This window comes from Orycteropus afer, unplaced genomic scaffold, assembly GCF_000298275.1.
Source record: "Orycteropus afer afer isolate SDZICR_OR568_19922 unplaced genomic scaffold, OryAfe1.0 scaffold00257, whole genome shotgun sequence".
NCBI classification, from domain to species: Eukaryota; Metazoa; Chordata; class Mammalia; order Tubulidentata; family Orycteropodidae; genus Orycteropus; species Orycteropus afer.
This window is the reverse complement of record NW_006921844.1, coordinates 2,265,605-2,282,192: the sequence shown is the minus strand read 5'-3', so window position 1 is coordinate 2,282,192 and position 16,588 is coordinate 2,265,605. Positions and strand designations below refer to the sequence as shown.

The 16,588-nt window shown below is 37.5% G+C and overlaps 1 protein-coding gene across 1 annotated transcript in view; it reads right to left on the bottom strand.

Moving 5' to 3' along the window:
- The window catches only part of RNF145 (ring finger protein 145), an 82,792-nt gene that overhangs the window by 7,125 nt on the left and 59,079 nt on the right, over nt 1-16,588 (bottom strand). The window contains 2 exon segments of the mRNA XM_042782191.1: nt 5,611-5,793; nt 12,083-12,223. Coding sequence (XP_042638125.1) covers nt 5,611-5,793; nt 12,083-12,223 — 324 coding nt within the window.

The following is a 16,588-nucleotide window of genomic DNA, read 5'->3' as shown; positions in this document are numbered from 1 at the left end:
GTCCCTGCACCGAGAACCTCCTAGATCTAGCAGACAGAGAGAGCTGTTAACACTGGAGAAGGTGTGAGACAGCAAGAAGTGGCAGGAAAGAAATGGTGGCAGCAGAACCAGGAAAGTGGCACAAAACAGCACAGTGGCCTTGGTGGCACACAGAGCAACGTGACTATAGTGGGCATGCTGACCCACAGAGTGACAGCTGAGTGCCTTTGGGCCCAAGGCTTACTGGCAGAGTGGGGGTGCTTCTGGGCATTTGTTAGTGGAGTTAGGGACCCAGAGAGCAAGAGAAATGAGAACCTCCAGGTAGGCGGATTGCTGGTGGGGGGCGGGGGTACCTTTAGGCACTCACGGGCATAGCAAAAGAGCTTTGTTAACACCCACCCGAGCAGGGCAGACGCAGGATGAGAGAGGAGGCCTGTCCTGAGGGAAGCAAGAGAAGCCCTGTACAGCTGAGAGAAGCTGAAGAGAGCTGTCCTGCACTGAAAATGGGAGACTGCCTACACGTTTCCTGATCTTGAGTTGTAACCTGATACTTTCCTAATATGTCCCAAAACTGTCAGTACGGTCTGTGAGTTCTGTGTAGCCATTTCAATGAATTACTGAATCCAGGAGAGAAGCAGAGAGTGCCATGGCAGGGATGGCTGCTGGTGTCAGAACTGGTAAAAAGGTTGGAGAAGGAGGTATATTTGACCTCCACCTCACAAGAATCAGTTTTTAAATAAAAAACTAAATATACAGGAAAATGACACTAAACACTTTTTCAATTAATAGGTTAAGACGTATAAAATGGAAAAAAAAAAAGGTTTTTTTTATAAACACTTACCCCAAGCCATTTCTTAACAGTGGACCATACGGGAACTTACTATACAATGTGACTAAATAAACTGAAAGCATACCTCAGAAATATGGCAGGTTTGGTTCCAGACTGCTGCTATACAGAAAGTATCGCTATAAAGTAAATCACACATAATTTTTGGTTTCCCAGTGCATATAAAAGTTATTAAGTGTGCACTAGTATCATGAAAAATTTTGAAATATTGTGAGAATTACCAAAATGTGACACAGAGACATAAAGTGAGCACACATTGTTGGAAAAATAGTGCCGGTAGACGTGCTCAAACCAGGGTTGCCACAAACTGCCAATTAGTAAAAACTGCTGTATCTGCGAAGCGCAATAAGTAAAGTATAATAAAACAAAGTACACGTGTACAGTCTCAAAATTTGTTAGAAACTGTAATAAAGTAATAGATTAAAGTAGAGATGGTTTCTGTGGCTAACTATCTCAGACATCTTTTTCCAAGGCAGTATCACTACGGAAGGAGACTGCCCCATCTTCCTTCTGAGGAGTGCCTGGTGGGTTTGAACCGTCAGCCTTCTGATTAGCAGTCAAGTGCCTTAGGCACTACGCTACCAGAGCTCCCAAGATACAGGTATGCATCATTTAATATCCATTCAGACAATGTCCAACCACATTATATGTCAGTAATCCCATAAGGTTTTTTAATTTTTTCTTAACGGGGAGAGGAGATCCTTTTTTTTGTTTATCACTTTCCTCTATGGTTTTAAAGATTCCAAACCCAGACTCTTGCAGCACTAGAACACGGGTGGGGTATGACTCTGGGCAGAGGCTCTCAGGTTTTGTCCAGTGGGAGGATGGTGGGAGTTGGCTGTCCCTGAACTTCAGGGTGGCAGAACAGTGGGCAGGACAGAATGTGCATAGCTCCCTCCCCGCTCACTTCCTCACTCTGCTCCCACGGCCACTGCAAGTTCTTCCAGCCTCTGTCAGCAGCTCCAGCAGTGATGACGAGGACCAGAATAAGATTTTAATATGGTATTTGCACAATGCCGAAATCACATAACTTCCTAAATGCATAATGTCCTATTTCACAGAATGTACCGTAGACATTAAGTGAACATACCTGTAGTTAACAAAGATTTTTCTCAACAATTTTTCCAACCAACATAAGTAGTGTTTCATTAATTATCACTATCATCTCTTAACTGTTCTTCTAATTTGAGAAGTAAGATCTTTTTTGCTTCCTTTTTTTACTTGCCAGGGACTGAACTCAATTAATCACAATCCTTGGTTCATAATGCACTATTACTGTTGGTCTGTGTATGGCTCTCTTTTTATGTAGTTAGTGACTTAATTATTTTAAATGAAGTAATAAGCTTTCATGAACCCACCTCCCCAAAGAGTAGGGCCTGGAAAACAACTTTTATCTAACCATATGGCAGGCCTGCTATTCAACAGTCCAGTCTCCTTCCACCCCATGAAACCATCATCTTGAATCCTGTGTTCATCATTTTCTTGCTTGCCTGCTTCTCTTGTGATAGTTAAGTTAAATCTATACATATTCCTAAAGAGTATACAGGCAGCCCTTTGTATCTGTGGTTTCCACATCCATGGATTCCACTAATCAAGGACTGAAAATATTCAGGGGTGGGAGGGAAGCAATTAAACGTTTAAAACAAGCCCTCTCTCAGAGACTAACAGGAAGTGCAAAGTGTTATTTATGTAGCATTTATACAGTATTAGGTACTTATTTATAATTATAATCAAGATTTAAAGTATACAGGAGGATATGCATAGGTTATATGCAAATACTATGACATTTTATATAAGGCACTTGAACATCCACAGATTTTCATATCTATAGGGTGTCCTGGAACCAATCCCCTGCAGACACTGTAGAACAGCTATATTTTAAAATCTTGTTTGTAACATAAAAAGATTACTAACATCCTATACTGCAATCTTTTTGAAGTTACTTTTCTTTATATTGCTATAAAAAATCATCCATACTGTTGTTTCTCACTGTATTTTTAACATTACACTGTGACTCTTATATTCTATTCACCCAATCTCCTCATGGTTCTCAGGTTTTTCTATTGTGGATCATGCTATGAACATTCTTCATGTCTCTTACTGGACATGTATAAGAGTATCCTAGGAAATAATAACCAAAAAAACCCAAACCAAACTCACTGTCAATGAGTCAATTCCAATTCATAGCGACCCCCTTTGGGTTTCCAAGGTGGTAAATCTTTACAAAGTAGATTGCCCAGTCTTCCTTCCGAGGAGCGGCTGGTGGGTCTGAACCAGCAGCAGCCTTCTGCTTAGGAGTCAAAAGCCTTAGGCACTATGCCACCGGAGCTCCCATTAATTTTAATAGGTAAATTTATCTATCTTTTCTTTCATAGTGTAAGAAATTTCTTCCTACTCCAAATTATACTAGTCTATTTAATTTTAGTATTTTTTTGACATTTAAGTCTATGACGTTATGGAGTTGATTCCTTTGCTTGCGGTGTGAAAAAGGGACCCCTTTCATTCTTTCACAAGTGCAAAACCATTTCTCTCCAGTTTCATTACAGAACAGTACCATCTATCCCCACTCATCTGACATGCCACTTGTAACAATTATCAAACTTCTATACCTATCTGGTCTGCTTTGGGGATCTCTAGTCCATTACTCAAGTTGTCCATTCATGAGCCAATACTGCAAGAACTTCATAAAAACTCTTGCTGTTAAGTGAAATTAAAGTATAGTTTATCATTCTCATAACGTTTATCTGATTTTGTTACTGGAATTATACTGGCCTTACAGAGTAAGCTGGGGAGCATTCTTTCTACTCTCGAAGTGTTTAAAATTCAGATAATCTGTCCCTTCAAATGCCATATGGCTCTTATTTACCAACTGCTTCAATTTCTTTAATAGTTAAAGAACTATAACCTACCCACTGCCACTGAGTTGATTCCTACTTATAGCGACAATATAGGACAGACTAGAACTAGAATTGCCCCATAAAGTTTCCAAGGCTGTAAATCTTTATAGAATCAGACTACCTCATCTTTCTCCCAAAGAACAACTGGTAGATTCAAACCACCAACCTTCTGGTTAGTGGTCAAATGCCTGAACCACTGCACCAAAGCTTTTAAATTCTTCTTGAGTCAGTTTCACTTCATTTGTTTTAACAAGTATTGGCATGTAGCATTAGTATCATTTTCTCATTACCAAAGTAATGGTGGAAGAGAAGAAAAGAACCCTAACAGCTAATTCCTCCTTTCCCTCTGAATCTGCTCATGTTTGATCTTGGGTGAGGAAGCCAGGTGTTGTTGTTGTTATGTGCCGAGTCGGACCCAACTCATAGTGACCCCATATTGGGTTTGAACCGCCAGCCTTCTGGTTAGCAGTCAAGTGCCTTAGGCACTATAGTCATGCTAATTCAGCATCCTGGAAAGACCCACAACTGAATTTACTGGTTCTTTTGGTAGTCAAATTACGTATTTTTTCCTCTTTTCCAGACTTTCTATAGTGTTATATTATTCTAATAATGAAGTTAATAATACCAAAAAAATATTGTGGGAGATGACAAAACGTTAATTGTTAAATCAACTCAATTTTCAGATCTACTAAATGGCTATTTAACTGAGCTAATCACTGATTTCAACATTTTAAATTCTTCTGTCAAGAAACCTTAAACCTCAAAACAAATTGCCTATGAAAATCTGAAACATATTTAGAACTGTGAGCTTATTTAAATAGATTCTTCCAGCCATCCTATTCTTTGAGAAAATTTTATGGATTCTTGGCAATGTAGGAAATAAGGATACAAAGATGACTCCAATGAACTATAATAAAAATGCTAATTTAGAATGCTAAGAAAATCTGGTGCCACAATTCTGTCTCCTAAAAGACTGTTTGCTCCTTTACTTATAAAATGTCACCAAAAAAGGCAATAGAGATGTATTTCTATAATCAGTAGCTGTTGTTGTTGTTGTTATAATCAGCAGAGTGTAGAAAAATGATAAAAAAGGACACTGAAGTTTAAACAATTCTTTGTGCAAACAAACAAAAAGCCAAAATCGTATCCTAAAAAGTAATTATTTCATTTTTATTTCTCAGTAGTATTTTTGTAACATGAGATGCACATGAATCCAGCTATTAATTTCACCTGACTCATAAGGTGTCAAGAATCCTCATTAGGACCTTAATTTAATAAGTGCAGTTGTCTGAAAGGCCAATGTTATTTGATGAGGCTGTTATTCCATAAATGCCTATCTTCTGGAGGAGCTCTGGTGGCATAGTGCCTAAGGTATTTGACTGCTAACCAGAAGGCTGGTAGTTCAAACCCCCCAGCCACTCCTCAGAAAAAATATTGGGCAATCTACTTCCATAGTGACACCACCTCGGAAACCCAAGGAGGGATTGCTGAGTCAGATCTGACTTGATGGCAGTGAGTTTCTCTCTTTTAACTAGAACTGAGCATGAAAAAAAAAATATATTACTCGCTGTTTCCTGGATTAAATTTTGTTTTACATTCTTAATTTAAAAACTTTTTAAAGTATTATATTTTTCTATAGAAAAAATATGATGATTTGTAATTAAATGGCCTTTGATATGACTTTCAGCAATAGGAATGGAGAGAAAACAAAAAAGATTAGAGAAGTCAAGTCAATCATCTCATATAACACAAATAAAAATGTAAACTTTTTGAATTAATCTAGTATCAATTATCCATCTACTTGCTGACTTTAAACATTCCCTGAATTTTTAGACACCAAATGTATGTAAATAATATTACAAATGTTGGTTTTAGAAAGTGTCTTACTTGTCTCTAGATGCTCCCAGTGCCAAAACAATAGGATCTGCAATCTCTAACATGGACTGTAGGATAGAAGCTACTACAATGAAGAGGATAATACTGAGAAGGAATGCCCGATGAACCACCTGTAGTTCTATCAGACCCGTCTGCACTGCCAGGATCAAGAGTGTAACTCCTTCTGTCATGCCCCTAAGAAAATCATACATTTTGAGAGAGAGAGACAGGGGAAAAAAAAAAAAAACCAGAAATAAAATTATCAGAATCTCATTTAACTCCTAGAGAAAAGAATTCAAACACTCAGACTGTTGTTACATACTTGTGAATCTACTGACACTTAATACACACTCAAAAACTTTAATATATTATCTTTATGCTGTTATTATATAACATCAATATAATAATACATATAGTATTCATACGACTAAATGGACAGAAACATAATAGCTATTATTAAATACACTGAGGCGAAGAAAAGCAACTTCTAAAATAAATAAATATTTTCCCAACAGATTTTGCTAATGAGCCAGATACTTCTGCCAGACTTACAGATCTGCTAAGTTATATCCATTTACACCCTACAATAGATCCTGATAATAAAAGAAAATGTGACACATCAGAAAAAATCCTAGGTGAGTTATCTTCATAAATTTAAGGGAGGAAAAGGTCTCTTCAAGAAGACCATGAGATCTAAAAGATATAACGGGAGAGAAAGATAAATAAAAACTGAAAAAAAAAGTAATTCCATATGGAAAATATATCACATACAGTATCTTAGAACCTTGTATCCTATTGCCTTGATTTATACAAAATTCTAACAAGTATGTGAGAAATGAGCAGTTTCAAAAACTGCAATCAGATTAGCAAGTACTACAAAATCTGATGATAGCCAAGTACTGACAAGGATATAAGTGAAATGGACATGATATAGATGCACAGATACAACCTTTCAGAAGAAAAATTTAGTAATAAATTTAAAATGTGCATACCCTTCAACTCAATAATCTTATTAGTAATAATTTACCCTACGGATGTATCACCAAAGTTAGGACGTATCTGAAAATACAGTGAATAGTGGAACGTGTTATATGACACCATGGGGATGGCAGCCAGCAAAATGCAGACTGTGAAAACCTCTGTTGGACAAATAGCCTGGTGTCTTCCAACAAACAAAATGCAAGGGAAAAAATAAGCAGATAAAGGAGACCTGAATACTAACAGACTTAAGAAACATTTCAACCAATTGCAAGGAATGAGGGCTTATTTGGATCTTCAGTTGAGCAAACAAAAATGTTTAAAACGAAATACAACAGAACAAATACATTATCACTTTGAACACTAACTAAATATCTGGTATCAAAGAATTCTTCTTATTGGCTTTGATCATTATACTGTAATTATGTTTTTAAAAAGATTTACGCACTGAAATATTTATGGATAAAATTAAATCATATCTCAGATTTGCTCCAAAAAATTTTAGCCAGGGGTAGGGGAAAGGGACAAGGTGGGTGGAGATGACTGAGACAGGTCATGAGAGTTGATACTGTTGGAGATGAGTGATAGGTATAAGGGAAACGGGTACATGGGTGATGGGTACATGGCAGTTCATTTTACTCTTCTCTCAACTTTTCCTAATTAAAATGAGAGAGAAGTACAAAAAAGACATCCAGTAGCATTATTTTTTAATAGCAAAAAGAAAAAAAAAAGTATGCCTTTATCAAAAACAATGAGATGTATCTTCATGTGCTAACATAAACAACAGAAAACGCGAAAACATACTAAGTGAAAAACTAACATATCACAATGTGTATAATATATGGAACACGATAGATACATATATGTACTTTTTTCTATAAGAAATTCTACAATAACCATCAGTAACTGTTACCCTTGGGAAGCAGCTGTCACTTTCATTTTATAGCTTTTGAACAGTATAAATTTTGTGAACTATCCATGAACTATTTTTATTTCTCCATCCCCAACTCACCCCTGAGAGACATGTTGCACCCCAGAGGCAGGAAAAGGAGGGGAATGCTAGGGATGACAAATCTGCAGGATTCAGGTAGGATCCAGGTAAGGGGAGGGTGAAAAGGTTTAGAACTGCTAAAGGAAACAAACTGGTCTGTCAGTTTGGCATATTGTGGTGGCTTGTGCATTGCTGTGAGGCTTGAGGCTGTTCCAACAATGTTTCAAACTCCAGCAGGGTTACACACAGTGCACAGGTTTCAATGCAGCTTACAGAGTGAGATAGACTAGGAAGAAGGAAGAGGCCAACCACTTCTCAAAAAATTGGCCAGGGAAAACCTTATGAGTAGCACAGAAACACTGTCTGATACATTAATGTGCAACTTTAAGAATAGCCTGGAAACACTGTCCAATACAGTGCAGGAAGACAAGGCCTTTACGTCGGAAGGCTCAAAATACGACTGGGAAAGAGCTGCCTCATCAGAGCAGAACCAACCCTAATGATATGGATAAAGTAAAGCTTTCGGAACCTCCATTTGCTGACGTGGCACAACTCAAATTGAGGAGAAAACAGCTTCAAACATCCATTAATAAAAGGAACATGGAAATGTATAAAGTAGGAATTCAGGAACATTGGAAGATGTCAAAAATAATAATGGAATGCATAAAGACTGATATCCTAGGCATTAGTGAGCTGAAATGCACTGGTTTTGGCCATTCTGAATCAGACAACCATATAATCTACTATGCTGGGAATGACAATTTGAAGAGGAATGGCATGGCATTCATCATCACAAAGGATGTTTCAAAATCTGTCCTGAAGTACAATGCTGTCAGTGATAGGATAATATCCATACACCTACAAGGAAGACAAGTTACTACTACTACTACTCAAATTTACACATCAACCACCAAAGCCAAAAAAGAGGAAATTGAAGATTTTCATCAACTTTTGCAGTCTGAAATTGAACGAACATGCAATCAAGATGTGTTAATTATCACTGCTGAATGCAAGAGTTGGAAACAAAAAGGAATCACTGGTAGTTGGAAAATTTGGCCTTGGTGATAGAAATAACCCTGGAGATTGCATGACAGAATCTTGCAAGACCAACGACTTACTCATTGCAAATACCATTTTTCAACAACACCAACAGCAGTTATACACGTGGACTTCGCCAGATGGAATATACAGGAATCAGACTGACTACATCTGTGGCAAGAGGCAATGGAGAATCTCAGTATCTTCCGTCAAAACAAGGCACTGTGGAACAGACCATCAACTACGCATATGCAAGTTCAACCCAAAGACAATTAAAACAAGTCCATAAGAGCCAAAATATCACCCTGAATATATCATTCCTGAATTTAGAGGCCATCTAAAGAATAGATTTGATGCACTGAACACCAATGACCGAAAACCAGAAGAACTGTGGGACGACCTCAAGAACATCATACATGAAAATAAGAGGTCATTAAACAGACAAGAAGTAAAGACCAAAATGATGTCAGAAGAGACTCTGAAACTTGCTCTTGAGCGGAGAGTAGCTAAAGCAAATGGAAGAAATGACAAGATAAAAGAGCTGAACAGAAGATTTCAAAGAGCAGCTTAAATAGACAAAGCCAATTGCTATAACGAAATGTGTGCAAAGACCTGGAGTTAGAAAACCAATACGGAAGAACACGCTTGGCATTTCTCAAGCTTAAAGAACTGAGGAAAAAAATTTAAGCCTTGACTTGCAATACTGAAAGATTCTATGGGCAAAATATTGAATGATGCAGGAAACATCAAAATAAGATGGAAAGAATACACAGCGTCACTATACCAAAAAGAACTGGTTGATCTTCATCCATTTCAGGAGGTGGCATATATTCAAGAACCAATGGTACTGAAAGAAGAAGTAAAAGCTATACTAAAGGAATTGGCAAAGAACAAAACTCCATGAATTGATGGAATATCCACTGAGATGTTCAACAAACAGATGCACCGCTGGAGGCACTTACTCCATTATGCCAAGAGATTTGGAAGACAGCTACCTAGCCAACTGTCTATACTCATTCCAAAGAAAGGATCCCACAGAATGTGGAAATCATCAAGCAATAACATTAATATCGCATGCAAGTAAAGTCGTACTGAAGATAATTCAAAAACGGTTGCAGCAGTATATTAACAGAGAGCTTCCAGAAATGCAAGCTGGATTTAGAAGAGAACATGGAACGAGGTATCCCATCACAGTGAATGTCAGATGGATCTTGGCTCAAAGCAAAGAATACCAGAAAGGTGTTTACTTTTGTTTTATTGACTATGCAAAAGCATTTGATTGTGTGGATCATAACAAACTGTGGATAACATTGAGAAGAATGGGAATTCCAGAACACTTAATATGTATTCATGAGGAACCTGTACATAGACCAGGAGGCTGTCGTTCGAACAGAACAAGGAGACACTGCAAGGTTTAAAATCAAGAAGGGGGTGCATAAGGGTTTTATCCTTTCACTATACTTATTCAATCTATATGCTGAGCAACTAATCTGAAAAGCTGAATATGAAGAATGTGGCAGAGACTGGCGGAAGAATCATTAATAACCTGTGATACACTGATGACACAACGTTGCTTGCTGAAAGTGAGGATGACTTGAAGTACTTACTGATGAAGACTGAGAATACAGTCTGCAGTACGGATTACATCTCAATATAAAGAAAACAAAAATCCTCACAACTGGACCTATAAGCAACATCACGATAAATGGAGAAAAGAAATGAAGTTGTCAAAGACTTCACATTGCTTGTTTCTACAATCATTGCCAATGGAAGCAGCAGTCAGGGCACGAGATGACATAAAGCACTGGGCAAGTCGGCTGCAAGTGCTGAAGTCTTTCAAGTGCTGAAGAGCAAAGATGTCTCCTTGAGGACTAAGGTGCGTCTGACATAGGCCATGGTATGTTGAATTGCCTCAAATGCATGTGAGAGTGGGACATTGAGCAAGGAAGACCAAAGAATAACTGATGCTTTGGGGTTGTGGTGCTGGTGAAGAATGCTGAAAATACCATGGACTGCTAAAAGAACTAACAAATCTGTCCTGGAAGAAGTGCAGCCAGAATGCTCCATGGAAGTGAGAATGGCCAGACTTCATCTCACCTACTTTGGTCATGTGGTCAGAAGGGACCATTCCCTGGAGAAGGATGTCATGCTTGGTAAGGTGGAAGGTCGATGAGAGAGGGGAAGACCCTCAATAAGATGGATTGACACAGTAGTTGTAGCGATGGGCTCAAGTATAGCAAGGATCATGGAGTTGGCTGGCACTGGGTGGTGTTTTGTTCTGTTGTGCATAAGGTCGCTATGAGTCGGGGGTGACTCGACAGCATCTAACAACTCACCCTTTTTTTTCCTCCCAATTAAAGGGTGTTTGCTGGGATTGGAAGGGAGACTGTGGGTCATAATTTTAAAAAATTGTTTTCTTTCATAAAAAACCTGGTATTTAAAAAAAAGAAAAAAGCTTTCCCAGTTTACAAGGCACTCACCAGGTACTAATGCAAATAGCCATTAAAGAGTTAAATACTTTAAGAAGAGTTTATTTATATAATGAAGACATTAACTGCCTATGTTAAGATAAGCGAAATCATGAGAAGTTCTAGAAATAGGGTTTTACATAATCTTAGTGATTTATGATTTACTACCAACTAGATTAACTTAACACTGGGAGTGCAGTGGTTAAACCATTCGGCTCCTGATCAAAAGGTCAGGAGTTCAAACCTACCAGGGCTCCACAGTCTGCTTCTGTAAAGATTTACAGCCTTGTAAATCTAATGGGGCAGTTGTACTCTATCCTATAGGGTTGCTATGAGTCAGAATGACTCAGTGGCAGTGGGCTGGGTCTGGTTTGGGGTTTAGATGAACTATTTTGCATTCTCATCAATGCTGCTTTTCAAACTTTAATCAGTATTTGAATTATGTTCAAACATGTAAAAAAAAAAAGGCCTTTAAAAGAAAGTATAAAATAAAGAAGTCTGATTTTAGCAGGACTACACAAATTTCAATAGGAGTCCTGGTGGAACAATGTAAGCACAGTTGCTATGAAAAAGGTCAGTGGTTGGACCCCACCAGCCTCTCTGCAGGAAAAAGACCTGGCAATCTGCTCCTGTAGATTACTGCCTAGAAAACACTACAGAGCAACTCTACTCTGTCATATGGGGTCACTGGGAGTCAGAATCGACTCAGTGGCAGCTAACAACAAACTCTTAAAGGGAAAAAGGAAGAAATTAAAAAAAAATTTCCTAAATAAATCTAGGAAAGGAAAGTGTCCAACATGAATCATGATATACATATGATATACTTCTTTCTTACATGGTAAGTTAATGATTATTCATAGTATTTTTATCCAATAATAATAATAATAAAAAAATAAAACCACTCAAAATGATATTTCCCCTAAAATTCAACAACCAAAGAAAGTCATTATTACTTCTTCAATCTATGCATAAAATTTAAATTTCTAGTCATCTCACTCAAAGAACTTACCGATTCATGGCAGGATCATTCATGAAAGCCCGATAACCCTGCAAGTAAAACTTGCAGAGTGTCAGAACACCCAAGGCAACGAAAGAAACTGTGAAGACCAAACCCAGAAGGGAATAAGGAGTGCTGCAGCATTCAGCAATACTGGGAGAAAAAGAGGGAAAAGTGAACAGATATAAATTTTCTATGTAAAATAACACAGTCTATGTCTTTAAATAGTAAATTTATTTCTTAAATATATATATATATATATATATAGTAGTTGTTGTTGTTATGTGCCATCAAGTCGGACCTGACTCATAGTGACCCCTCCTTGGGTTTCCAAAGCAGTATCACTATGGAAGTAGATTGCCCAACCTTCCTTCCGAGGAGTTGCTGGTGGGTTTGAACTGCCAGCCTTCTGGTTAGCAGTCAAATGTCTTAGGTACTATGCTACCAGAGCTCCCAATATATATATGCATTTAATATATCAATAAACTGGAATTAGCATTTACACAGAATTTACAATGTTGAAAGCACCATACTTTAAGTTCTAGAATTTCAGGTAAGAATTTCATTTGCACAGATGAGGAACTCATGCAGGGAAATCAATCTAATGCTGTCATTTACTATGTAGCTCCATGCTTCCACTAGTGATCCTGGTTATAAACTAACCTGCAAATTGGTTTTTATATGAAAGTGTCTAATTTTACATAGATCAGTGTATGTTTCATGAGAAAAATGGTGTTTCCCGTCAGGCACCACTAAGTAAAGTGCCTGATAACTAAAACAATAAACATTTTTATTTTATTACATTCTCACAAGTCTAGCTTCTGAATTATTTGACATCATACTCACAAAAATGTTTTAACGAATTGTTGAGTAGCAGAAAAATAGGAAAATCATAGTTGAAAATACTAAAATTTTATTTCCTTCTCTTTGGCGAAGTTTGAAAATTTCATGAAAGGTCCATACTATTTCTCTAATTCTTGCCTCCATATTTAGAGTAATTGTTTATAGCCAAAAAGTATGATTTAGGTATGTTTTCAAGATGACTACATTCTTTTTATTTAAACTTCAGAGAAGAATAATGTGGTGTAACTTTTCAAAAGAGCATCCTGAAGAAAACAAAAGGTTTAAAAATCGAGCTTTGGGCAAGTGAGAGAGTTTGGAAAATGTATTTTCTAGCTACAAAAAAAATGATCTTTTATTTGTATTTTTTATTTTGGGTATATTTTGTTTGCTTAATCAAAATATTCTGGTAACCTTATAATCCTCTTTTGGTAAATAAGTTGTTTTTGTCAAGGGAGTACACAAATACAACCCAGGGCACAAAAACATCAAAGACAGAGAACAGTAAGATGCAAATTAGCAAATCAATCAATAGGGGAACTTGTCAATTAATAAAAAAAAAAAATTTATTTTTCGGGAAAAAAGACAAGTCCTGGCTATATATTGAAAGGGAATAGACACGAAAATTATTTTGGCAAAATACTTAAACTTCATCTAAAGATTTTCAGCATTTCTTTCTTTCGGTGTAAACAGTTAAGTCCAAACTCATCCACAGTTTACTGCTAAGCCTTTTACACAGTGCCAGCCTTCGTTAGATAGAAAACAAAAAGTTGCACTATGCAATACTGTTTTTTATTGTTGTTAGGTGCTTCTGAGTCAGCTACAACTCACGACGACTATGTACAACAGAACAAAACACTTCCCAGTCCTGTGCCTCCTCAAAATCTTTGCTATGGTGAGTCCATCGATGCAGCTACTATGCCAATCCATCTTGTTGAAGGTCTTTCCCTTTTACATTGACCCTCCAGTTTACCAAGCAGGTATCTTTCTTCAAGGAACGGTCCCTTCTGACAACATGATTAAAGTAGGTGAGATGAAGTCAGGCCATTCTCGCTCCCACCGAGCATTCCGGCTGTACTTCTTCCAGGACAGATTTGTTCATTCTTCCAGCAATCCATGGTACCTTCAGTATTCTTCCCTGACACAATTCAAAGGCATCAGCTCTCCTTTGGTTTTCCTTATTCACTGTTCAGCTTTCATATGAGATTAAAAATACCACTGCTTGGCTTAGGCACACCTTAGTCTCCATAGTGACTTCTTTACTCTTCTGCACATTAAAGAGGTCTTTTGCAGCAGGTCTGTCCAGTGAATATGACCTCTGATTTTCTGACTACTCCTTCCATGGGTGTTAATTGTGAATCTAAGTAAAATGAAATTCTTGACAATTTCAATCTTTCTCCATTTATAGTAATGTGGCTTACTGGTCCAGTTGTGAGGACTTTTGTTTTATGTTGAGCTGTAATCCATACTGCAGACTGTAGTCTTTAATCTTCATCAGTAAATTCTTCAAAGCATCTTCATTTTCAGCAAGCAAGGCTGAATAATCTGCATATTGCAGGTTGTTAATGAGTCCACCTCCAACCCTGATGCCACATTTTTCATATGGTGCAGCTTCTCAGATTATTTGCTCAACATACAGACTGAATTAAATATGGGAAAGGATATAATGCTAATGCACATCCTTCGTGATTTTAAATCATGCAGTATCTTCTTGTTCTGTTCAAATGACAGCCTTGTGGTCTATGTACAGGTTCCTCATTAAAATAATTAAATGTTCTGGAATTCTCATATTTTTGCAATGCTACCCATAATTTGTTATCATCCATACAGTTAAATGCCTTCATATAATCAATAAAACACAAATAAACATTTTTCTGGTATTCTTTGCTTTCAGCTAATATTCCTCTGACACCAGCAATGATATTCCTCATTCTACATCTTCTTTTGAATCCAGCTTGAATTACTGGAAGTTCCCCATCAACATACTGCTAAAATAGTTTTGAATTATCTTCAGCAAAATTTTACTTGCATGAGAATTAATCATACTGTTCAATAATCTCCACATTCTGTTGGGTCACCTTCCTTTGGAATGGGCACAAATATGGATGGATCTCTTCCAGTCAGTTGGCCTGGAAGTTGTCTTTCAAATTACTTTGCATACATGAGTAAGTGCCTCTAGCACTGCATCCCTTTGTTGAAACATCTTAATGGGTATTCTGTCAACTGCTGAAGCCTTGTTTTTTGCCATTTTTTTCAGTGTAGCTTTGACTTTTTCCTTCAGTACCACTGGTTCTTGATCATATGCCACCTCCTGAAATGGATGAACACTGACCAAATTCTTTTTTTGTACAGTGAATCTATGTATTCCTTCCATCTTCTTTTGATGCTTTTTTGCTCATTGAATGCTACGCTACCGCAACTCGAGGTTTCAATTTTTTCTTCAGTACTTTCAGCTTGAGAAATACTGAGCATGTTCTTCCCTTTTGGTTTTCTAACTCCAGGTCTCTGCACACATTTCATTACAGTAATTGGCTCTGTTGGCTCAAGCTGCCGTTTGAAATCTCCTGTTCTGGTCCTTCTATCTTGTCATTTCTTCCATTCACTTTAGCTACTCTCCATTCAAGAGCAAGTTTCAATCTTTTCTGACACCCATTTTGGTCTTTTCTTCCTTTCTTGTCTTTTTAATGACTTTTCGCTTTCTTCATTGATGATGTTCTTAACGTCATCCTTCAAGTCATCTGGCTTTCGGCTACTGGTGTTCAATGTGTCAAATCTATCCTCCAGATGGTGGTCTCTAAATTCAGGTGGAATATAATCAAGGTCATGTTTTGGCTCTCATGGACTTGTTTTAATTTTCTTTAGCTTCAACTTTAACTTGCTTTTGGGAATTCCAGAACACTTATTTGTGCTCATGAGGAACCTGTACATAGACCAGGAGGCTGTCATTCAAACAGAACAAGGGGATAGTGTATGGTTTAAAATCATGAAGGGAGTGTGTCAGGGATGTATCCATCCCATCACCATACTTATTCAATCTATATGCCGAGCAATATTCTGAGATGCTGGACCATAAGAACAACAACATGGCATCAGGACTGAAGGAAGACTCATTAACAACCTGAGATATGCAGACAACAAAACCTTGTGTGCTCAAAGTGAAGATCAGTTGAAACAGTTACTGATGAAGATTAATGACTATAGTCAAAAGTATGGATTATACCTCAAAATAAAGAAAACGAACATCCTCACAACAAAAATCGTCACAACTGGACCAATTAGCAGCATCACAATAAATGGAGAAAAGATTGAAGCTGTCAAAGATTTCATATTCCACAATGAACACCAATGGAAGCAGCAGTCAAAAAAGAGACGACATATGGCACTGGGCAAATCTGTCGCAAAAGACCTCTTTAAAGTGATGAAGAGCAAAGATGTCTCTTTGAAAACTAAGATGTGGCTAACCCAAGCCATAGTGGTTTCAATTGCCTCATATGTATGTGAAAGCTGGACAATGAATAAGGAAGACCAAAGAAGAGTTGATGCTTTTGAGTTGTGGTGTTGTTGAAGAATAAATAATCAAAGTATCGTGGACTGCCAGAAGAATGAACAAATCTGTCCTGGAAGAAGTGCAGCTGGAATGCTCCTTGGAAGCGAGAATAGTCAGATTTCGCCTCACCT